The 25,792-nt window shown below is 46.6% G+C and overlaps 1 protein-coding gene across 3 annotated transcripts in view; it reads right to left on the reverse strand.

Moving 5' to 3' along the window:
- uox (urate oxidase) overlaps positions 1–25,792 on the reverse strand; it is a 45,045-nt gene that overhangs the window by 3,538 nt on the left and 15,715 nt on the right. For all 3 annotated transcript variants that reach the window (XM_072574815.1, XM_072574817.1, XM_072574816.1), the window contains 4 exons: positions 21,599–21,715; positions 13,862–13,940; positions 5,741–5,927; positions 4,453–4,576 (listed from right to left, as the gene is read on the reverse strand). In XM_072574815.1, the coding sequence (XP_072430916.1) occupies positions 4,453–4,576; positions 5,741–5,927; positions 13,862–13,940; positions 21,599–21,715 (507 nt within the window). The remainder of the gene's footprint in view (positions 1–4,452; positions 4,577–5,740; positions 5,928–13,861; positions 13,941–21,598; positions 21,716–25,792) is intronic.

Here is a 25,792-nt window from a genome sequence, read left to right on the forward strand (position 1 = left end):
CCAATTTGAAGCCCATCTAACCTACACTATTCCGTTATCATCCATATGTTTATCCAATGACTATTTAAATGACCTTGACGTTGGTGAGTCGAATGCTGTTGCAGACAGTGCGTTCCCACGCCCCTACTACTCTCTGAGCAAAGAAACTACCTCTGACATCTGTCCTATACCTATCACCGCTCAATTTAAAGCTATGCCCCTTCGTGCTAGCCATCACCTTCTGAGGAAAACGGCTCTCACTGTCCATCCGATCTAACCCTCTGATTATCTTGTATGCTTCAATTAAGTCACCTCTCAGCTTTCTTTTCTCTAACGAAAATAGCCTCAAGTTCCTCAATGTTTCCTCCTAAGACCTTCCCTCCATATCAGGCAGCATCCTAGTTAATCTCCTTTGAACCCTTTCCAAAGCTTCCACATCCTTCCTGTAATGCGGTGACTAGAACTGTACGCAATACTTCAAGTGCGGCTGCACCAGAGTTTTGTAAAGCTGCAGCATGACCCCATGGTTCTGAAACTCTATCCCTCTACCAGTAAAAGCTAACACACCATATGCCTTCTTAAGAGCCCTATCAACCTGGGTGGTAACTTTCAGGGATCTATGTACATGGACACCGAGATCTCTCCGCTCACCTACACTACCAAGAATCTTACCACAAGCCCAGGACTCTGCATTCCTGTTACTCCTTCCAAAGTGAATCACCTTACACTTTTCTGCATTAAACTCCATTTGTCACCTCTCAGCCCAGCTTTGCAGCTTCTCTGTGTCCCTCTGCTTCATCACTATCCACAACTGTACCGTTCGCAAATTTACTAACCCACCTTTCTACACCCTCATCCAAGTTGTTTATAAAAATGACAAACAGCAGTGGACCCAAAACAGATCCTGCAGTACACCACTAGTAACTGAGAGGTCCAGGATGAACATTTCCCATCAACCACCACCCTCTGTCTTCTTTCAGCTAGACAATTTCTGATTCAAACCACTAAATCACCCTCAATCCCATGCCTCTGTATTTTGTGCAGTAGCCTACCGTGGGGGACCTTATCAAACACCTTACTGAAATAAATTATTCCTGGAACTACTCTTGTAAATCACTTCTGCACTCTCTCCCCAGTAGGTTCACATCTTTCCTATAATGTGGTGCTCACAACTGCACGTGGTGCTCCAGCATGAGATCTAACAAGTGTCTTATACAAGTTACATATCATCTCCCTGCTGTTTGTACTCTACATCCCTACTAATAAAGCCGAGAGCACTGTCTTCTTTATTAACTGCTCTCCCCACCTGCATAGCCACCTTCAGTGATCTGTGTACATATACCTCCAGGTCTCTCTGTTCCTGCACCCCTTTAGAATTGCCCCTCCTATATCATTTTGCTTTTCAACTTTCCTCAGACCAAACTGCATCACCTCACACTCTCTGCATTGAACCTCCTCTGCCACCTATCCACCCACTCTACCGACTTGTCAAAGACCTTTCGGGAGTTCCACACTGTTTCCCCTGCCGTTTGCAATTCATACAAGTTTCGTGTAATTTTCAAACTTTGAAATTGTCCCTCGCACGCAAAGCCTTACGTCATTATGTCAGCAAATAGACGTAACCTTTAAGCTCAATGATACAGTAATCCATTCCAGCATTGTTTGACCTGAGAATGACACAGTGTTCAGCTGCACAAGAACATTAGGATTTGGGGTATTGGCAATCGAAGGTGAACAGTTCAGAGGGACATAGTGCAGATTAGTATTTAGCTCAGCAGCGAAGGAATCAATATTTATTTATTCTCATGTGGGATGTGGATGTTGCTGGCGAGGCTGGCATTTGTTGCCTACCCCTAGTTGCCCTTGTAACTGAGTATCTTACTGGGTCATTACAGAGGGTAATTAGGACTCAACCACATTGCTGTGGATCTGGAGTCACGGCAGATTTCCTTTCCTAAAGGATATCAGTAAACCAAACGGGTTTTTATAAAAAGCCATGACCATTCGATAAAGGAGCAGAGTTAGGTCATTCTGTCCATCGAGTCTGCTCTGCCATTCAATCATGGCTGATATATTTCTCAACCCCATTCTCCTGCCTTCTCCCTGTAACCCTTGGTTCCCTTACTTATCAAGGACCTATCTATCCTTGTAAGTACACTCAAAGACTTGGCCTCCACAGTGCTCTGCAGTGAGTTCCACAGAGTCACCACCCTCTGGCTGAAGAAATTCCTCCCCACCTCTTTTCTCGCTTGTGGAACTAGGCCCTTCAGCCTAACAAGTCCACACCGACCCTCCGAAGAGTGACCCACTCAGACCCATTCCGCGAATCTATAACTCTACATTTACCTCTAAATCGTACACCTAACCTAAGCATCCCTCAGTTCTGAGGGATCATCCCTTCACTCTGAGGCTGTGCCTTCGAATCTTTGTCTCCCTTGCTGGTGGAAACAGCTTCTCCACGTCCACTCTATCCAGGTCTCCCAGTATTCTGTAAGTTTCAGTTAGATTCCCCTCATCCCTCTAAATGCCAGAGTACAGACCCAGAGACCTCAACCACCCCTCACGTGAGAAGTTCCTCATTTCCGGGTTTTTTTTCTTGTAAACCTCCTCTGGATCCTCTCCAAAGCCAGCACATTCTTCCTTAGATACAATGCTCACAATATTCCAAATGTGGCCTGACCAGAGCCTTCCACAGTCTCAGCAGTACATCCCTGCTCTTGTATTCTAGCCCTCTTGAAATGATAGCGAACATTGCATTTACCTTCCTAACTGCTAACTGAACCTGCATGTTAACCTTAACAGAATCCTGAACTAGGACTCCAAAGTCCCTTCGTTCTTCAGATTCCCAAAGCCTTTCTCCATTTGGAAAATAATCTACACCTCTATACTTCCGACCAAAGTGCATAACCTTACAAAAGTCCTTCTGCAGCCTCCTCACTGCCTCAATTCTACCTGTCCCTCCGTCTATCCATGGATCATCTTCCAAATTAGCAACAGTTCCTTCACAGATCCTTCACAGGTCCTCAGTTCCTTCACAGATTAGATTCCCTACAATGTGGAAACAGGCCCTTTGGCCCAACCAGTCCACACCAACCCACCGAAGAGTGACCCACTTCCCTCTGACTATTGCTCCTATCACTATGGACAATTTAGCTTGGCCAATCCACCTGACCTGCAGATCTTTGGACTGTGGGAGGAAACCCACACAGACACAGGGAGAATGTACAAACTCCACACAGTCCCCTGAGGCTGGAATTGAACCTTGGGACCCTGGCGCTTTGAGGCAGCAGTGCTAACCACTGAACCACCGTGCCGCCTAATTGTTAATGTATAACATGTATAGTTGTGATTCCAACACTGACCCCTGTGGAACTCCACCATTCACTGGCTGCCATCCTGAAAATGATCCTTTGTTCCCTACTCACTGCCTTCTGCCAGTCAGCCAATCCTCCATCCAGCCAGTACCTTTTCCCTGTCATCATGAGCTTTTATTTAGCAGCTTCCCCAGTGTCACTTTGTCAATGTCCTTCTGGAAATCCTAATAGGTGATATCCACTGCCTCTCCTTTGTCTGACTTGCTCATTACCTCCTCAAGAATTGTAACAGATTTTTAGGCACGACTTTCCCTTGACGAAGTAGGAGAAAGTGAGGACTGCAGATGCTGGAGACAGAGTTGAAAAGTGTGGTGCTGGAAAAGCGCAGCAGGTCAGGCAGCATCCGAGGAGCAGGAGAATTGACGTTTTGGGCATGAGCCCTTCTTCAGGAATCTGGGCTCATGCCCGAAACGTTGATTCTCCTGCTCCTCGGATGCTGCCTGACCTGCTGCGCTTTTCCAGCACCACACTTTTCAACTTCCCTTGATGAAGCCATGCTGACTCAGCCCTATTTTACCATGCCTTTCAAGTACTCCACAAACTCATCCTTAATAATGGACTCTAAAATGTTATAAATGACTGAGGCCTATAATTTTCTGCCTTTTTCCCTCTCTCATATGGGTATTATTTTAGCCATTTTCCATTCCTCTGGGAGCCCCCCTGACTCCAGTGAGTCCTGAAAGATCACCACCAATACCTCTACAATTTCCTCCACTATTTCAGAATTCTGGAGTGTAGCCCATTTGGTCCAGGTGATTTATCCAATTTCAGACCTATCGGCTTCTCCAGCACCTTCTCCTTAGTGATGGCCACTACACTCCCCTCTGCTGCCTGACTCTCCTGAAGTTCTGGCATCTGGTGTCTTCCACCATAAAAACCGAGATAGTTGTCCCTCGTAATGAAGAAAACTGCCTCATTTTTATAATGGGAAGGAGTGTGGGAAATTGATATTCCCAAAGTGTGAAAAGATTACTGATTGCATTGGCTAGTGCCTTGCAGTGAGATGGTGAGAGCAGAGGATAAGCAGTAGACATCCACTCTGTGCAATGGCTGGTACTGACAGAAACATTGGAGGTAGTTACTTAAACCAGACACTAACCTCTGGAACTCTGCTCAAACAGAGGCACTGAGCATCATAGAGGGACTTCTGGACAGAAGGAGAGTATATTCCAGAGTCATAGGGACCAGCAAATGTCTCAATGATAGCATCCTTCACGCTATTCCTAGAGAAAACAGTCATCCTGGTTAGTCCTAATGTTCTACCAGTTATAGATCATAGCTCATAGAAATTTACAGCATAGAAACAGACCCTTCGTTCCAACCCGTCAATGCCAACCAGATATCCCAACCTAATCTAGTCCCACCTGCCAGCACCCGACCCATATCCCTCCAAATCCTTCCTATAAGGTCACCCCTCAGCCTCCGACGCTCCAGGGAAAACAGCCCCAGCCTGTTCAGCCTCTCCCTATAGCTCAAATCCTCCAACTCTGGCAATATCCTTGTAAATCTTTTCTGAACCCTTTCAAGTTTCACAATATTTTTCTGATACGAAGGAGACTAGAATTGCACGCAATATTCCAACAGTGGCCTAACCAATGTCCTGTCTGACAATCCCTCACTGCCTGAAGTTGAGAATTCTCAGTGCATGGGTCACTGCTATTGGTATCAAACTTGCATTTACCATGTGTCAGACCCCAAACACACCCAGAATTTCCTCAATCCAATTCACACTCAAAGTCACATGCCACTAGATTACAGTCCAACAGGTTTATTTGAAATCACAAGCTTTCGGAGCATTACCCCTCTGTCAGATGATGCTTCAGCACTCCAAAAACTTGTGATTTCAAATATTCTTGTTGGACTACAAACTGATATCAGCTGACTTCTGACTATATGTGCCACAAGTCATGGAGAAAACCTTTAGGAACCTCTGATAGAACGTCCAGCCTTTAAGCCTGTGAGACACGATGGTTGGATTGGCCACATACACTGGGAAGCCCCTATGTATTATTGGGACCACAATAACCCCTGATACACACGGGCAACAGACGGTCTGACTCCTTTTAATGGTGGTACAAGGGTCAGCTCCCAACCTTTTGGAAAGGTACTGTTCACAGAAAATCCGTCTGGATTAGCAACAGCAAGTGGCCCATTATCACAGAACCAAGAGTTGGATGGTCAGTATTGAATGGTGGAGCAGGCTCGAAGGGGTTGAATGGCCTACTCCAGCTCCTATGTTCTATGTTTTGATGTTTACCGCTGCCATATATTGGCGGTAAAGGTTGACCAATCCAGTGGAAATCCATGGCCCCACTCTTGTAAGTGAGGACCAGAGAAAAGACAAATTGTAAGTATGACATTAACACGCAGCAGTTGCAAATTCCTACCAGGCAGCATCAAAGTTGACATGTCTGGGCCGACTGTAACGCCACTTAGCAAACACAACGGTGGAGAACACTCTGTCCCTCACTTCAGGCAGCATAGTGAATCGATCTTTTCGGAATCCCTCAAAGCCAGACTGTGTTGTTTTTAAGACTTTCATGTCTTTCAATCCGGAATGAATCACGGGGGGTTCTGCAAAGTGGACAGGAGCACGTGGGTAAGAATCTTGCCACTTCAATCATCAGCCAGTGCCAACCTCAATGCAACTTGTCCCTCCCAACCTGTCAGCCAATTGGCACACTCTTTTCTCCTACAATGTAAGTTGTTGAGATGGCTTGACATTTGGCATTCTTGTATGTAAAATGGAATGCTTCAGCAGCGCACGTCTCTTCTCAATAATATTCAAAGTGCGACAAGCTGGAACTTTTTTGAGGAGGTGACTGGGTGTGCTGATGAGGATATAGATCATTACATCGCAGTACAGGCCCTTTGGCCCTCAATGTTGCGCCGACCTGTGGAACCATTTGATGTAGTCTGCATGGACTTCAGTAAAGCTTCTGACAAGGTCTCACATGGCAGACTGGGTTAAGAAGCTAAGAGCTCATAGGATTCAGGATAACTAGATCCAAGATTAGCTCATTAGCAGGAAGCAGGGGTTGACAGGCGAAGAGTTGTTTTGTGACTGGAAAGTTGTGCCCAGCGGTGCTATACCGTGGGGTTCAGTGCTGCCTCCCTCACTGCTTGCTGTGTAAGTTAACAATCTTGACATAAATGTTGCCGGTATAATTAGTACGTTTGCAGATATCATGGAAACTGGAAATGTGGTAAATAACGAGAAGGAAACCCATAGGCTACAGGGTAATATAGACAAGGTAGTCAGATAGACTGCATGGTGGCAAATGGAGTCCAATCCTAATAGGTATGGACTGATGCATTTTGGGAGGAGTGACAAGGCAAGGGAGCACATGGTGAATGGCAGGACCCTGGGAAGTATGGAGGATCAGCGAGACCTTGCTGTGCCTATCCACAGATCTTTGAAAGCAGCAAGACCTCCTATCGGAGGATATTGTGAAACTTGAAAGGGTTCAGAGAAGATTTCCAAGAATGTTGCCAGGGTTGGAGGGTTTGAGCTACAGGGAGAGGTTGAATAGGCTGGAGCTGTTTTCCCTGGAGCATCGGAGGCTGACGAGTGACCTTATAGAGATTTACAAAATTGAGGGGCATGGATAGGGTAAATAGACAAAGTCTTTTCCCTGGGGCGAGGGAGTCCAAAACTAGAGGGCATAGGCTTAGGGTGAGAGGGGAAAGATATAAAAGAGACCTAAGGGACAGCTTTTTCATGCAGAGGGTGGTACGGATATGGAATGAGCTGTCAGAGGAAGTGGTGGAGGCTGGTACAATTACAACATTTAAAAAGCATCTGGATGGATATATGAAAAGGAAGAGTTTAGAGGGATATGGGTTTGGTGCTGGCAGGTGGGACTAGATTAGGCTGGGATATCGAGATTAGAGAGAGGCTTCTATTTCCGTGCTGGGCATCTTTCTGACTCTGTGACTCTCTGACAGTGGTCACGAGGCATATAGAATATCTGCCTTTATTATTTGAGGCATGGAATACAAGAACAGGGATGTTATGGTGGAACTGTATATAACATAAAGTCAAACTACAGCTGGAATACTGTGTGCATTTCTGGTCCTCACACTATTGGAAGGATGTGATTGCACAGGAGGGGGTGCAGAGGAGATTCACCTGGATGTTGCCCAGGATGGAGAGGATGGATAGGTGAGGATGATTTTCCTCAGATTGGAGGAAGTTGAGGCGGGGGGGGGGCTAATTGAGGTCTGAGGGACATAGACCGGGTAGATAGCAAGAAATGGTGGCTCAGTAGTTAGCATTGCTGCCTCACAGTGCCACGGACCCGGGATTGATTCCACCCACGGGTGACTCTGTGTGGAGTTTGCACATTCTTCCTGTGTCTGCGTGGGTTTGCTCCGGGTGCTCCGGTTTCCTCCCGCAGTCCAAAGATGTACAGGTTAGGATGGATTGGCCATGCTAAACTGTCCGTAGTGTCCAGGAATGGGTTAGGTGGTTAGGTGTATTAGGTGGGTTAGCCATGGGGAATGCAGAGTTACAGGGTAGGGGGTAGCATGTTCTTTGGAGGATCAGTGAGCTTGATGGGTCGGGTAGCCTACTTCCAAACCGTGTAGGGATTGTATGAAACCTTTCTGTTCAGTAGCTCGGGGACACGGTTTTAAAGTAAGGAGCAGGAGGTTTAGAGAGAGGTAGAGAAAAAACTTTTTTCTCCCAGAGAGTTGTGGATATCCAAAACTCACCACCTGCAAGGGTAGTGCGGATGGGAATCCTCAAGAGATTTAGGAATGATCTCAACAAGAACTCAAAAAGCCATAAGATACAAGGGTATGGGCTAGAACAGATGGGTGTTTAGTGACCAATAGGCTAAAGGGCTTGGTTTACATGCTGTAAGGACCCTATGATTCTGTTGTACATTCACAGAAGCTCGGAATGCATTGAGAATAAAACAATCTGTGGGAAATGGAATTGCAAGTTCACCATCCAAGCTAAAATTGACAGCTTACTGCCCTCCAAGTCAAAAAATGTGATGCTGGGAAAGCAAGCCCGTCAGCCAGTATCCGAGATTAGATTACCTAGACTATAGAAACAGGCCCTTTGTCCCAACCGACCCTCCAAAGAGTAACCCACCTCCCTCTGACTAAAGCACCTAACACGCTGGGTAATCCCTCTAACCTGCACATCTTTGGATTGTGGGAAGAAACCTAGAGGGGAATGTACAAACTCCACACAGTCACCCAAGGCTGGAATCGAACCCAGGTCCCTGGCACTGTGAGGCAGTAGGGCTAACCACTGAGCCACCATGTCACCCCAACTTTCTCCACCAAGGAGCAGGAGAACATAGAAGATAGAACATTACAGCACAATATAGGCCCTTCGGCCCTCGTTGCACTGACCTGTAAAAACAATTTGAAGCCCATCTAACCGACACTTTTCCATTATCATCCATATGTTTATCCAATGACCATTTAAATGACCTTGACGTTGGTGAGTCTAATGCTGTTGCAGGCAGTACATTTCATGCCCCTACTATTCTCTGAGTAAAGAAACTACCTCTGACATCTGTCCTATACCTATCACCCCTCAATTTAAAGCTATGTCCCCTCGTGCTAGCCATCACCACCTGAGAAAAAAGGCTCTCACTGTCCAACTCTCTGATTATCTTATTTGTCTCAATTAAGTCATCTCTCAACTTTCTTCTCTCTAATGAAAACGGCCTCAAGTTCTTCAACAGTTCCTCATAAGACCTTCCTTTCATACCAGACAATATCCTAGTTAATCTCCTCTGAACCCTTTCCAAAGCTTGCATATTCTTCCTAAGACCATAAGACCATAAGACATAGGAGTGGAAGTAAGGCCATTCGGCCCATCAAGTCCACTCCACCATTCAATCATGGCTGATGGGCATTTCAACTCCACTTACCTGCATTCTCCCCGTAGCCCTTAATTCCTTGTGACATCAAGAATTTATCAATCTCTGCCTTGAAGACATTTAGCGTCCCGGCCTCCACTGCATTCCGCGGCAATGGATTCCACGGGCCCACCACTCTCTGGCTGAAGACATCTCTCCGCATTTCTGTTCTGAATTTACCCCCTCTAATTCTAAGGCTGTGTCCACGGGTCCTAGTCTCCTCGTCTAACGGAAACAATTTCCTAGCATCCACCCTTTCCAAGCCATGTATTATCTTGTAAGTTTCTAATAGATCTCCTCATAATCTTCTAAACTCCAATGAATACAATCCCAGGATCCTTAGCCGTTCCTCATATGTTAGACCTACCATTCCAGGGATCATCCATGTGAATCTCCGCTGGACACGCTCCAGTGCCAGTATGTCCTTCCTGAGGTGTGGGGCCCAAAACTGGACACCGTACTCCAAATGGGGCCTAACCAGAGCTTTATAAAGTTTCAGTAGCACAATGGTGTTTTTATATTCCAACCCTCTTGAGATAAATGACAACATTGCATTCGCTTTCTTAATCATGGACTCAACCTGCATGTTTACCTTTAGAGAATCCTCAACTAGCACTCCCAGATCCCTTTGTACTTTGGCTTTATGAATTTTTTCACCATTTAGAAAGTAGTCCATACTTGTATTCTTTTTTCCAAAGTGCAAGACCTCGCATTTGCTCACATTAAATTCCATCAGCCATTTCCTGGACCACTCTCCCAAACTGTCTAGATCCTTCTGCAGCCTCCCCACTTCCTCAGTACTACCTGCCTGTCCACCTAACTTCGTATCATCGGCAAACTTCGCTAGAATGCCCCCAGTCCCTTCATCCAGATTATTAATATATATTGTAAACAGCTGCGGTCCCAACACTGAACCCTGCGGGACACCGCTTGTCACCTGCTGCCATTCTGAAAAAGAACCTTTTATCCCAACTCTCTGCCTTCTGTCAGACAGCCAATCCTCAATCCATACCAATAGCTCACCTCGAACACCATGGGTCCTCACCTTGCTCAGCAGCCTCCCGTGTGGCACCTTATCAAAGGCCTTTTGGAAGTCTAGATAGACCACATCCACTGGGTTTCCCTGGTCTAACCTACTTGTCACCTCTTCAAAGAATTCCAACAGGTTTGTCAGGCACGATCTCCTCCTCTTCCTATAATTCAGCAACCAGAACTGTACACAATACTCCGTGTGGCCGCACCAGAGTTTTGTACAGCTGCAGCATGACCTTATGATTCTGAAACTCAATCCCTCTAGTAATAAAAGCTAACACATCGTATGCCTTCTTAACAATCCTATCAAACTGGGTGGCAACATTCAGGGATCTGTGTACATGGATACTAAATCTCTCTGCTCATCCACACAACCAAGAATCTTACCATCTGCCCAATACTCTTTATTCCTGTTGCTCCTTCCAAAGAGAATCATCTCACACTTTCCCAAAATTAAACACCATTTGCCACCTCTGAGCCCAGTTCTGCAGCTTATCTATGTCCCTCTGTAACCTGCAACATCCTTCTACGCCCTCATCTAGGTCATTTATAAAAAGAAAAAACAGCAGTCACCCCAAAACAGATCCTTGCGGTACACCACTATTAACTGAACATTTCCCATCAACATCACCCTCTGTCTTCTTTCAGCTAATTTCTGATCCAAACCATTAAATCACCTTCAATCCTATACCTCTGTATTTTGTGCTATAGCCTACCATAGGGAATCTTATCAAACACCTTACTGAGCTCCATCAACCGCTTTACCCTCATCCACCTGTTTGGTCACCATCTCAAAGAACTCAATAAGGTTTGTGAGGCATGGCCTACCCTTCACAAAACAATGTTGACTATCCCTAATCAACTTATTCCTTTCTAGATGATTACAAATCCCATCTCTTGTAACCTTTTCTAACACCTTACCCACAACCGAAGTAAGGCTCACTGGTCTATAATTACCAGGGTTGTCTCTACTCCCCTTCTTGAACAAGGGGTCAATATTTGCTATCCTCCAGTCTTCTGGCACTATTCCTGTAGACAATGATGATGTAAAGATCAAAGCCAAAAGTTCAACAATCTCCTCCCTGGCTTCCCAGAGAATCCTCGGATAAATCCCATCCAGCCCAGGGGACTTATCTGTTTTCACACTTTCCAGAATTGCTAACACTCCTTCCCGTGAACCTCAATCCTGTCTGGTCTCGTAGCCTGTATCTCAGTAATCTCCTCTACAACATTGTCTTTTTCCAAGATGAATACTGATGAAAAATATTCATTTCGCACTTCCCCATCTCCTCAGACTCCACACACAACTTCCCACTACTGTCCTTGATTTACCCTAATCTTTCTCTAGTCAGACTTTTATTCCTGATATACCTATAGAAAGCTTTAGTGTTTTCCTTGATCCTATCTGCCAACAACTTCTCTTGTGCCCTCCTGGCTCTTCTTAGTTCTCTCTTTAGGTCTTTCCTGGCTAACGTGTAACTCTCAACCACCCTAACTGAGTCTTCACGCCTCATCCTAACATAAACCTTCTTCTGCTTCTTGACATGAGATTCAACTTCTTTAGTAAACCACAGCTCCCTCACTCGACCACTTCCTTCCTGCCTGACAGGTACATACTTATTAAGGACATGCTGTAGCTTTCCTTGAACAAGCTCCACATTTCAATTGTGCCTTGCAGTTTCCTTTCTCATCCTCTGCATCCTAAATCTTGCCTAATCGCATCATAATTCCCTTTCCCCCAGCAACAACTCCTGCCCTCCGGTATATAATTATCCCTTTCCATCGCTAAATAAACATAACCGAATTATGGTCGCTATCACCAAGTGCTCACCTACCTCCAAATCTAATAGCTGGCTGGGTTTATTACCCAGTACCAAATCTAATGTGGCCTCGCCCCTTGTTGGCTGGTCTACATACTGTCGAGAGTGTGATGCTGGAAAAGCACAGCAGGTCAGGCAGCATCCGAGGAGCAGGAGTATCGACGTTTTGCACAAAAGCTTGAAACATCGATTCTCCTGCTTCTCAGATGCTGCCTGAACTGCTGTGCTTTTCCAGCATCACACTCTTGACTCTGATCTCCAGCATCTGCAGTCCTCGCTTTCTCCTTGTCTACATGCTGTGTCAGGAAACCATCACCCACACATTGGACAAAAACTGACCCATCTAAAATACTCAAACTATAGCATTTCCAATCAATATTTGGAAAGTTAAAGTCCCCCGTAACAAATACCCTGTCACTCTCACTCCTATCAAGAATCCTTTCCTCTCCATCTCTGGAAATATTCGGAGGCCTATAGAAAACTCCCAACAGGGTGACCTCTCCTTTCCTGTTTTTAACCTTAGCCCTTACTACCTTAGTAGAAGAGTCCTCAAACTTCCTTTCTGCCACCGTAATATTGTCCTTGACTAAAAATGCCACACCTCCCCCCTTTTCTCTGATCTTACTGAAACATCTCAATCCTTGAACCTGTAACAACCATTCCTGTCCCTGCTCTATCCATGTCTCCGAAGTGGCCACAGCATCAAAGTCCCAGGTATCAACCCATGCTGCAAGTTAACCCACCTTATTCCGGATACTCCTGGCTTTGAAATAAACACACTTCAAATCAACTTCCTGCCTGCTGGTGGACTCTTGCGACCTTGAAACTTTATTTCTGATCTCACTGCTCTGAACCTCCTCCACACTGGAGCTACGATTTCGGTTCCCACCCCTTTGCCGAATCAGTTTAAATCCTCCCGAAGAGCATTAGCAAATTTCCTCCCAGGGATATTGGTACCTCTCTGGTTCAGGTGAAGATCATCCTGTTTGTAGAGGCATGGGCATCAAACCAGAGATAACAACTCTGTTTGTTCTGGCACTAAGCTTCCACCCTAGCTCCCTGAATTTCTGCCTTAAATCCCTATCCCTTCTCCTACCGATGTCATTGGTGTCTATGACTCAGGGCTGCTCCCCCTCCCCCTCAAGGATGCCAAAAACACGATCTGAGACATCATGAACCCTAGCACCTGGGAGGCAACACACCAGCTGTGAGTCTCTCTCATGCTCACAGAACCTCCTATCTGTCCCCCTAACTATGGAGTCCCCAATGGCTCATATTCTGCTCCTCGTCCCCCTTCTCTCCTGAGCAACAGGGACAGACTCTGTGCCAGAGAACTGTACCCCATGGTGTACCCCTGGTAAGCCCCCACCCCCCACCCCTGCAGCAGTATCCAAAATGGAATTCTTGTTGTTGAGGGGAGCAGCCACAGGGGTTCCCTATACTGCCTGCTGGTTCCCTCCTGTCCCTTGACTAGAACCCATCTGCCTCTTTCTTGCAACTGAGGTGTGACTACCAGCCCTGATGAAGGGCTTTTGCCCGAAACATCGATTTGCCTGCTCCTCAGAAGCTGCCTGACCAGCTGTGCTTTTCCAGCACCCCACAGTTTGATTCTGATTTCCAGCATCTGCAGTCCTCACTTTCTCCTGGTTGGTTACTGCTCTACAACAGCTTCAGTGACCAGCTGGTTAAATCGCTCCTGAGGTCAGTCAGATTTGTTTTGCTGAAATTTCTTCAGCAATGAAAATAACAAGAACTGGAACCAAAGGCTTACCATTCTCGATCTGTTCAACTTCACAAAAACGTGTTGCTTCAGGAGCGTGAACAAAGGCGTGTGCATGGCCTGCACCGTCCTGTATTAAAAACAAATTCAGATACATTCCTTCATTTTCCTGGTCAGTATGTGAAGAGCAGTAAGGTACAGGTGAATAAATTGAAGGTCATTGTGAAACACTGTGCTGAAAAGCATTGCTTGTAAGGTCAAAGTCAACTGATTCATTGATAACAGTCAGAAGGGTATCCTGATGGAAAAACGAAAACAGACTGGCAGGAATGAGCAGGGGGATTAACTGGATTTTCTTTCAAAGACAGTGAATAACTGTCCCATGTTCTCAGTTGTTCTGTTCATGTCATCGTACTGGCTGAGGTTACTGTGAGGGTCCCACCATCTCTGGGGCAGCACAGTGCCTCAGTGGTTGGCACTGCTGCCTCACAGCACTGGGCACCTGGGTACGATTCCACCCTTGGGTGACTGTCTGTGTGGAGTTTGCATGTTCTCCTTGATTCTGCGTGCGTTTCTTCTGGGTGCTCCGGCTTCCTCTCACGGTCCAAAGATGTGCAGGTTAGGTGGATTGGCCACACTGAATGCAGGGTATCAGAGACAGGATGGTTCTAGGTGGGATGTCCTTTGGAGGGTAAGTGTGGACTTGATGGGCCAAATGGCCTGCTTCCACACTGCAGGGATTCTATGGTCTCCTGGGCCAAGCTAACCCTCAGGTTCTACTCACCAGAAGCACCTCTGGGATTGTGGTCACTTTACATCATCAGAATGCCCATTTGCCAGAGGGAACCTTCACTGGGGAGGGGAGGAAAGCTTGAAGCTGAGGGTGGCTGTCCAGATAGCCAAAGGAAGTGTGAGATGGACATATTGAAGGATTCAAGCAGCAGCCTCAATATTGACTTTGACCATCGGAAAAGCTCGTCCACAGTCAAATAACACACAAGCAGATCTCCTTCACAAGCAAGTGCACAACTGAGGGAGAGGGAAAGTCCTGAGTCAGCAACTCGGCCAACATCCAGTCATCTCCACTATCCTGTCCTCAAACCAGCAGAACCCTCTTAGATTCAGATCGGACTCAGCACACCCACCAGAATCTCACTAAGTGTCCCAGATAATAGACATCCTCCTTTTCCCCTCAAAATGGTGTGCATCTGTAAGACCACAAGAATAGGAACAACAGGAGGCTGTTCAGCCCCTCAAGTCTGCTCTGCCATCAATAGGAGCATGGCTGATCCAACACTCCTCACATCCGCTTCCCACCCCACCTCATTCAGAAAGTAAGGAGGCACGGGATACAGGGAAACCTGTCTCTGGGTATAGAGTTGGCTGGCCCGTAGAAGACAGAGGGTGGTAGTAGATGGAAAGTATTCAGCCTGGAGCTCGGTGACCAGTGGTGTTCCACAAGAATCTTTTCTGAAACCTCTGCTCTTTGTGATTTTTATAAATGACTTGGATAAGCAAGTGGAAGGGTGGGTTAGTAAGTTTGCCAATGTCAGGAAGGTTTGTGGAGTGGTGGGTAGTGCGGAGGGCTGTTGTAGGTTATAATGAGACATTGACAGGAAGGACAACCAGGTTGACAAATGGCAGATGGCGTTCAACCTGGAAAAGTGTGAAGTGATTCACTTTGGAAGGCTGAATTTGCATGCAGTACATAGGGTTAAAGACAGGATTCTTGGCAGTGGGGAGAACATAGTCCATGTCCATAGATCCCTCAGTGTTGCCACCCAAGGTGATAGGGTTGTTAAGAAGGTGTATGGTGTGTTTGCTTTCACTACCAGGGGGATTGGGTTTAAGAGCTGCAAGGTTATGCTGCAGCTCTATAGAGCTGGTTAGACCATGCATAATATTGTGTTCAGTTCTGGTCGCCTTATTATAGGAAGTTGGTGGAAGCTTTAGAGAGGGTGCTGAGGAGATTTAGCAGGCTGCTGCCTGGACTGGAGGGCATGTCTTATGAAGAAAGGTTGAGGGAGCTAGAGGTTTTCTCACTGGAGTGAAGAAGGATGAGAGGTTACTTAATAGAGGTGTACAAGATGATGAAAGGCATAAATAGAGTGAATAGCTAGAGGCATTTTCCCAGGACGGAAATGGCTATCACGAGGGGGTATAATTTTAAGGTGATTGGAGGAAGGTTTAGGGAGATGTCAGAGGGAGATTCTTTCACAGTGAGTGCTGGGTGTGTGGAATGCACTGCCAGCAGTGGTAGTAGAGTCAGAGACATTAGGGACATTTAAGCGACTCTTGGATAGGCACATGGAAGATAGTAAAATGAAGGTAATGTCAGTTAGTCTGATCTTAGAGCAGGGTAAAAAGTCAGCACAACATTGAGGGCCAAAGAGCCTGTGCTGTGCTGTAATGTTCTATGTCCTATAACCATGGATTTCCTGATTGATCAAGGATCAGTCTATCTCACTCCGACATGCTGTGATTGTCAGAGGGTATAGAGATCCTCTTTGTGTTTGGAGATGATTTGCACCTGAAAGGTTCACTTACAAAGAAAACCCTTCCCCCAAAGCTGATATAATCCACAGGGACATCTCGTTCTCAGGGCGAACTTCACTGGTTTATGGTTCGTTCCCCCTCACTATCCTGGACGGTAGCCAAGTCATTGAGTGTATGTTCAGCAGAGAGAGATAAGTTCTTTATTAGTAAGGGATCAAGGGTTATGGGGAGAAGGCAGGAGAATGGGGTTGAGAAACATATCAGCCATGATCGAAAAGTGGAGCAGACTCAATGGGCCAAATGCCAGAGGATAATGGAAATTAATCAACAATTTGCACTTCATGTAATGAGGTCTGCAGAGGCTGGAGATCAGAGTTGAGAGTGTGTTGCTGGAAAAGCACAGGCAGCATTCGAAGAGCAGGAAAATCGATGTTTTGGGCAGGACCCCTTCATCAGGAATGAGGCTAGGAGCTTTGGGCGTGGAGAAATAAATGGGGTGGGGGTGGTGGGGTTGGGGACAAGCTAGCTGAGAGTGCAATAAGTGGATGAAGGTGGGGTTAAAGGTGATAGGTCGGAGAGGAGGTTGGAGTGGATAGATGGGAAGGAAGATTGACAGGTGGGACAGGTCATGTGGCCAGTTTCCTCATTTCCCCTCCCCTCACCTTATTCCAGTTCCAACCTTACAGCTCAGCACTGCCCTCATGACCTGTCCCATCTGTCGATCTTCCTTCCCATCTATCTGCTCCACCCTCCTCTCTGACCTATCACCTTTACCCCCACATCCAGGACATTGGTTAGGCCACTGTTGGAATATTGTGTGCAATTCTGGTCTCCTTCCTTTGGGAAAGATGTTGTGAAACTTGAAAGGGTTCAGAAAAGATTTACAAGAATGTTCCCAGGTTTGGAAGGTTTGAGGTATAGGGAGAGGCTGAACAGGCTGGGGCTGTTTTCCCTGGAGCGTTGGAGGCTGAGGGATGACCTTTATCGAAGTTTATAAAATCATGAGGGGCATGGATAGGATAAATAGACAAAATCTTTTCCCTGGAGTCGGGGAGTCCAGAACTAGAGGGCATAGGTTTAGGGTGAGAGGGGAAAGATATAAAAGGGACCTAAGGGGCAACCTTTTCACTCGGAGGGTGGTACGTGTATAGAATGAGCTGCCAGAGGAAGTGGTGGAGGCTGGTACAATGACAACATTTAAAAGACAGTTTATGGGTATATGAATAGGAAGGGTTTGGAGGGATATGGGCCGGGTGCTGGCAGGTGGGACTAGATTGGGTTGGGATATTATGTCGGGATGGACGGGTTGGACCAAAGGGTCTGTTTCTGTGCTGTACATCTCTATTTAGTTCTTTTAGCAACCTTTGACATTCATGACTAAATGTTCATAGTGAGTTCATATGCTACTACACTTGTTACTCAAAATAATTTGCAAGCAGAATCTGTGACAGACACTACACTACAGAAAGTAAGCCAGTACAAATAAATTGATTGGCCTGACAATATAGAAGAACTGGTACTATAGATTATGCAGAAGTTTGCATTGTCTGATGTCAATGTGTCTCATGGAGAACTCAAGTGGTTAAAAGTGCTACAGCAACATGTAGTGCACCTTGCCCATGGGGGTAGTGTACTGATATGGATAGAAACCTGGTTGGCAGACAGTAAACTAAGTGTAGGAACATACAGGTTATTTTATATACGGCAGCCAATGACTAGGGGGGCATTGCAAGAATCTGTGCTTGGATGAGGGAATTAAACTCAATATCTCCAAGTTTGCAGACAAAACAAAGGGTGAACTGTGAGGAGGATTCAGAAATGCCCAGTGTGGTTTGGATAAGTAGAATGAGTGAGCAAATGCTTGACAAAATATAATGTGGATGAAGTGAGGTTATCCACTTTGTTAGCAAATGTAGCTAATCTTTTAAGAAGGTATAAGGTGTGTTAGGTTTCATTCGTAGAGGGATTGAGTTCCGGAGCTGCAGTATCATGCTGCAACTGTACAAAATGCTGGTGCGGCAGCACTTGGAATATTGTGTACAGTTCTGATCGTCATATTTCGGGAAGGATGTGGAAGCATTGAAATAGGTACAGAGGAGATTTACCAGGATGTTGCCTGGTCTGGAGGGAAGGTCTTATGAGGAAAGACGGAGAGACTTGGGTCTGTTCTCATTAGAAAGAAGAAGGCTAAGAGAGGATTTGATAGAGACATACACGATGGTCAGAGGATTAGATATGGTAGACAGTGAAAGTCTTTTTCCTAGGATGATGACATCAGCTTGTACAAGAGGGCATAACTACAAATTGAGGGGTGATAGATTTAAAACAGATGTCGGGGGCAGGTTCTTTACTCAGAGAGTGGTAAGGGCGTGGAATGCTGTACCTGCCAATGTAGTCAACTCAGCCACATTAGGGAGATTTAAACAATCCTTGGATAAGCACATGGATGATGATGGGATAGTGCAGGGGGACGAGCTGAGAACAGTTCACAGGTTGGCACAACATCGAGGGCCGAAGGGCCTGTTCTGTGCTGTATTGTTCTATGTTCTATGTTCTATGTTCTATGACTCTATTCAATACAATTTAAATACTAGGAGTGGTGTGGCACAACTCACTCAGGGAATTAGGATTGCTCCTGTATGAGCTGGACTCACCATTTATATACAGAAGCTATAAGGAGCGTGTCAGAGGTTGGGAATCCTGCAGCTAGTAACTCCCCTCATGATTCTCCAAAGGCTGTCCACCATCTGCAAGGCACAAGTCAGGAGTGGGATGGAATACTCCCCACTTGCCTGGATGGGGGCAGCTCCAACAACACTCAAGACACTCGATACCATCCAGGAGAAAGCAGCTCACATAAGTGATACCACAGCCAAAGTGGCCGCACCCACCGGCACCAATGCACAGTGGCAGCAGGAGTGCATTATCTACAAGGGGCATGAAAGAAATTCACCAAGGCTGCTTCACATCTTCCAAACCCATGGTCACTACCACCTAGAAGGACAAGGGGATCAGATACGTGGGGACACCACCCCCTGCAAGTTTCCCTCACCATCCTGACTTAGAAATATATCGCCGTTCCTTCAGTGTCGCTGGGTCAGAAACCTGGATGTCCCTCCCTAAGGGCATTGTGGGTCAACTCACAGCTCATGGACTGCAGTGGTTCAAGAAGGCAGCTCACCCCCACCTTCTCAAGGGGCAACTGGGCAATAAAAACAACTGAAGTCCACATTCTGTGTGCAAAGTTAAAAATGTAAACCTCAACTAAGGTGAACACATAGGCCACAAGAGTTGTCCTCTGCACCTAATGCTCGTGCAAAGCTTGTTAACCCTAGCCAGTGTTCAGTGCTAGTAGAAAGCGAGGACAGCAGATGCTACATCAATGACTGCATTGGCACTGCCTCGTGCTCCCACGAGGAGGTTGAACAGTTCATCAACTTCACCTACACTTCCCGCCCCATCCCCAACCTCAAGTTCACATGAACCATCCCCGACACCTCCCTCCCCTTCCTGGACCTCTCCATTTCTGTCTCTGGTGACCAATTCAACATGGACATCTAATTCAAACTGACCAACTCCCACAGCTACCTGTACTACACCTCCTGCACCCCCCCCCCCCCCCCCCCCCCCTCCCCACCGCCTCCACTCCACTCCATCGTATCTGCTCCCAGGAGGAATAATTCCACTCCAGGACATCCCAGGTGGCCTCCTATTTCAAGGACCTTAATTTTACCCCCATGTAGCCAATGCCCTCCAGCACATTTCATCCACTTCCTGCACCTCCACCCTCAAACCCAACCCTCAATCACAGCAAGGACAGAACCCCCTGGTCCTCACCTTCCATCCCACCAACCTTCGGATGTATTGCATCATCCTCTGCCTTTTCTGCCACCCACAATCAAACCCCACCACCTGTCCACCCCTATCTATGTTCTGCAGAGGCCATTCCCTCTGCGACCCCCTTGTTAGGTCCATGCTCCCCATCAACCCACCCTCCATAGCCAGTACCTTCCCCTGCCATCGCACGAAGTACAGAATCTGCGCCCACACCTCCCCCCCTCACCTCCATCCAAGGCCCTAAACAATCATTTTAAATCCGGAAGAGATTTTCCTGCACATCTTCGCACCTCATTTACCGCATCTGTTGCTCTCGATGTAGTCTCCTGTACAGTGGGGAGGCCGAGCACACACTCACGGGGAAGTTCAGGGAACATCTCTGGTCCACACGCACCGATCAACCCCACCACCCCCTGGCCAATTCCCCCTCCCACTCTCCCAAGGACATACAAATCATGGGCCTCCTCCACCTCCAAACCAAAGCCACCCGATGCCTGGATGAAGAACGCCTCATCTTCCGCCTCAGGACCCTACAACCACATGGCATCAACGTTGACTTCACCAGTTTCAAAATCTCCCCTCCCCCCACTTCATCCCAGATCAAACCTTCCAACTTGGCACAGTTCTTTTGACCTGACCCACCTGTCCATCTTCCTTCCCATCTATCTGCCCTCCCCACTGACCTATCACAATCACTCCCTACCTCCACCCACCAATCACCATTCCACCTACCTTTCCCCCCAGCACCAGCCCCACTCCCTTATTTATCTCTCAGCGCCCTTTCCCCCCTACATTCCTGATGAAGGGCTTATACCTAAAACATCGATTCTCCTGATCCACAGATGCTGCCTGACCCACTGTGCTTTTTCAGCACCGCACTCAATGTTCAGCACTTCCTGCTGGCGAATCCTCTCGCGTGGCTTCAAGTTGGAATGATTCAGGCTCAACTTTGATGCTCTCTAGAATTGTCCACTCGCTGCAGCAGCAGCTTGCCTGTATATAATCACCGTAATAAAGCATTTCAAATGCTACCCATGAGTTTCTGAAAAATCAAACTTTAACCCTGAGCCATGCCCAGTGATAAAATGGCCATAACTTTGGTTGAAGATAGATTTTTGTAAAATGCCTTAAAGGAGGAAGAGAGAATTAGAAAAGCAGAGAGATTTAGCAATGGGAATTCAGGAGTTCCAAGCTTTGATGGCTGGCAGACAGTGAACTGACTAAAGTTGAGGATTCACTGGGGGTGCAGGAGCACAGATATTGTCGGGGATTGGAGCCAGGTACCGAGATCAGGAGAGCTGAGGCTAGCAAAGGATTCCAAAACAAGAAGTGAGCAGTGTTTTGTTCATGAGAGGAAGCAATTTGGTCAGGGTCGCCGTGGGTGACGAGAACTCGTGAAATTAAATTCTAACAAGACGTGATCATGTCTCAGGAACTGTTGCCTGAAATCCTTACTTTCTGCAGGCGCTTCCAAGGTGCCTCCTGAATGTAGACCATTGTCCGTCTAACATGTCGAAAAGAAGTCAAGAAGTGATCACAAATATCCACGGCAAATTCTTCAATCGTTCGGATCTGACAAGACATAACATTTCATAAAACCATATGCAACAGTCAGCCATTCAGCCCATCAAGTCTGCTCTGCCACTCAATGAGATTATGGCTGGTGTGTTTATCCTTGACTCCACTTTCCCACCTTTTCCCCATGACTCTTAATTCCCTCCCTGATTAAAAATCTATCGCTCTCATCCTAGAATATACATAATGACCCAGCCTCGACAGCCCCCTTTACAGATTCACCACCTTCTTTCAACATAAACTGAGGGTATTACTCGTTTTCTTTATCTTTAACCCAATTATTCTAGAATCAAGCTTAGCTTTCTTCACCATTCTGTTCAAAGTGGCACCCCCTAAACTGGTAGGCAGAGCAAGGGCAGCTTAAGTTCAAAGGTTGTGCTGGAGTAAGAGAGAAGTGTGATGGTGATGTTGCTAGTTTCTCAGCATCCCCCTCTGAGAGGATATGAGTCCAAGTCTCAACATGATCACATTTAAACAGAAGCTGCTAGAAAACTTCAGCAGATCTGGCAGCATCTGTGAAGAGGAAAGGTCACTGGACTTGAAACATTAACTCTGATTTCACTGAACTTGCCCAGCAGTTTTGGTTTTTGTTTCTGGTTTACTGCACCCACAGTTCTTCTGGTTTTTGTGACCAATTTAAATTAAATTAATTGGAATTGAAAAACAATCTCTGTGACAGTGACAGCTGTTATCACATTATCCTTAATGGGCTTTGCATGTAGATTATTTAATTGGAAACATGGGTTTGCTCCATTAGTTTCTGCATCTACAATGGGGTTTTCAAGCCCGGGTGTCCTTGGAGAAGGAGCACGCGGGTGTCCACCGACACCCTGGAGTTGTGACTGGCCACTTGTGTGTTTCCTTCCCTTCTGGAGAGATTGGACCATTTCTGTGACTGTGACCGTGCGAGGACTGTTCCAAAAAAAAAACAATGGGGTTTTCAATCGTTCAGAACACCCTGGAGACCTCGGGAATGGAAGATTCCTCCCCAAGACTAAAGCAACCTGGGAGAAATACCATAGGAACTAAGAATTGTAGTTATTTCATTATCTCTGGGATATTTATTCCAAAAGTGCTGTGTTTGAGAAAGAAGAAGAAGAATAGTAGATCCCCAGGAACAGCCCTTCGGCCCACCAAGCCTGCTCTGACACACAACGCCTTTCTAAAAGAAAACCCTTTTGTCTCTATGCGCTCCATATCCGTCTATGCCCTGACTACTCGTGTGTCTGTCAAGGTGCCTCTTAGACATTGCTGTGGTATCTATCTCCACCTGCAGCACATTCCAGGCCCTTATCACTCTCTGTGTAAACAAAGAGCGTGCCTCCTTTAAACTCTCCCCCTTTTACCTTAAACCTATGTTCCCCAGTAATTGACATTTCTACCCTGGGATAAAGACTCTAACTCTCTACTTCATCCACGCCTCTAATAATTTTGTAAAATTCTCAGGTTGCCCCTCATTCTTGCTCAAGTGAAAACAAACCAAGTTTGTCCAATCTCTCCTCATAGCTAATACCCTCCAAACCAGGCAACACCCTGGTAAACATTCTCTATACACTCTCTATAGCCTCCACCTCTTGGTGGTGTGTCTATAGAATGGAACACAATATTCCAAATGTGAAGTTCTAAACAGTGTTGAGAGTGTGGTGCTGGAAAAGCACAGCAGGTCAGGCAGCATCCCAAGGAACAGGAGAGTCGATATTTCAGGCATAAGCCCTTATTCAGGAATGAGGCTTGTGGGCCAAGGAGGCTGAGAGATAAATGGGAGGGGGGGTGCTGGGGGGAAGGTAGCTGAGAGTGCAATAGATTATCCCTCAGCTCCCTTGGGCCACACGCCTCATTCCTGATGAAGGGATTATGCCCAAAACTTCAATTCTCCTGCTCCTCGGATGCTGCCTGACCTGCTGTGTTTTTCCAGTACCACACTCTCGACTTTGATCTACAGCATCTGCAGTCCCCACTTTCTCCTTAAAGTTCTAAACAGTTGCAACATGACTTGCCAATTTTTATACTCTTGCCCTAACTGATGAAGCCAAACATGCCACAAGCCTTCTTGACCACCTTACCCAGTTGTGTTGCCACTTTCAGGGAATTATGGATCTGTATGCCTAGATCCCTCTGTATGTTGAAGACAGCCATTTCATTCAGCCTTGCTCCTCACTGGTTAATGAAGTAGATGTTACCTTTCTAATGTTTGGGACAAGATGCTGAGTGACCAATGGAGACAGTAAGGGGGGGCCGATGCTGGAAGCCAGTGTTAATAGATGTGAAGCTGGAAACGCACAGCAGGTCAGCCAGCATCCGAGAAGGGTTTCAGCCTGAAACGTTGACTTTCCTGCTCCTCAGATACTGTCTGACCTGCTGTGCTCTTCCACTGAGTTGCCCATTTTGTGTATACTGGGTGGAAGCAGCAGGTCGCATTGACATCACCATAGTGTCCAATTGTTCGATTGGTCGGTGTTGATTATGTGAGTCTGATAACTGACCCCTGCTCACTGTGCTCAATTGAACTATCATCATCACCACCAACGGTCCCTCACAGACAAGGATGACTCTCTCCCACTCTCAGGGCGAGTCCATGGGTGGCTATATAGACTGATGGGGCTACCGCAGGCTCTGCTACACTAGGTGCAGGAGGTGGTCATGGGAAGGGGGTGGGTGGGATGTTGGTGTACCATCGTGCTCCTTTCTGTTTTCCCCGGCTTCTGCTTTTTCTCTACAGCAAGTCTCAAGATGCTCAATACCTTCCCGGATGCTCCTCCTCCACTTTTGGGGTAATCTTGGGCCATTGTTTCCCATGTGTCTGTGGGAATGCTGCCAGTGAAGCTTTGAGGGTATCCCTGAAGCACTTCCTCTGTCCACCTGCCGTTTCGGAGCTGGGAGTAGAGCCCCGGCTTGGGAGTCTCGTGTTGGTCATGGGGATGATGTGCCCGGTTCATTGCAGCCGACTGGGGGGTAGGGGGTTGATGTCGGTGAGGGGTGGGAGTGAGTGCAGTCAGTGCCTCGATGCTGGGGATGTTGGCCTGGTCGAAGACCCTGGCGTTGGTGCCACTTTCCTCCCAGCGGATTCACAGGAACGTGCCCGGGGAGCGTTGGTGGGACTGCTCCAATGCCCTGAGGTACCTGTTGTCAAACTCAACCACACCCAAACTGAACCACGGTATGTAAGCAGACAGGCAGCAGAGCTATGACATAGTGATGTGCCTGAACTCTTAATGATAATGTTTGTAAGAGGAGAGCTGGAATAGTCTGTAGCAGAGATGGTGTGCTTCCCTGGAAGTGGAGAGATGGTGATGTGTTAATGTCACTGGGTTGGTAAGCTAGAACACCAGGCCTATCCATACCCTTGATTTCAATAAAAACAGGCTTGACAGGAGCTACTGTCAGTTGGTGTAAAATTTTAAAAAATGATCTAGCTTACTGCTGTCCTTTAAGGTGGAAAGTCTACCCTTCCAGCTCTGCATCTGACCCACAGCTATGCGGATGGCACTGGGAACTTAGACATGGGCATAAATACTGGTAAAATCAAAATTCCCGCATCAATGCTCTGGTCTAAATAAAAAGACATGTCATAGTCACTGACAGAGAGAGAGAATCCTTTCCAAGTCAAAACACCCCAGAATTACCCGAAGGGATATCCAAATTGTATTCAAACTGGAACCAAACCACAAGCCAATGTTGTAAGCTGAAGAAATTTGAAAACATTGTCCCAATCTCTGGAGGTAATGTTCCTGCACACTGAGAAACTACCGTCTACTTTACATTACCTCGTGTCAAAAACCAAGCATATCGAGGACAAAAACGTAATATCCAGGATGTGTTTACACAGTGCTAAAACCCGCTTCTATAAAGATTAACTTTGGGACGTTTAGAGAGGATTTAAGGAAACTTTTTGTCACCCAGAGTCATAGAGTGCATCACAGAAACAGAACCTTCGGGCCAACTTGTCCATACTGACCAGATATCATAAATTAATCTGTACACATTTGCCAGCATTTGGCCCATATCCCTCTAAACCCTTCCTATTCATATTGCCATCCAGATGCTTTTTAAATGCTGTAATTGTACCAGCCTCCA

Source organism: Chiloscyllium punctatum, chromosome 7, assembly GCF_047496795.1.
Source record: "Chiloscyllium punctatum isolate Juve2018m chromosome 7, sChiPun1.3, whole genome shotgun sequence".
In the NCBI taxonomy this organism is placed as follows: Eukaryota; Metazoa; Chordata; class Chondrichthyes; order Orectolobiformes; family Hemiscylliidae; genus Chiloscyllium; species Chiloscyllium punctatum.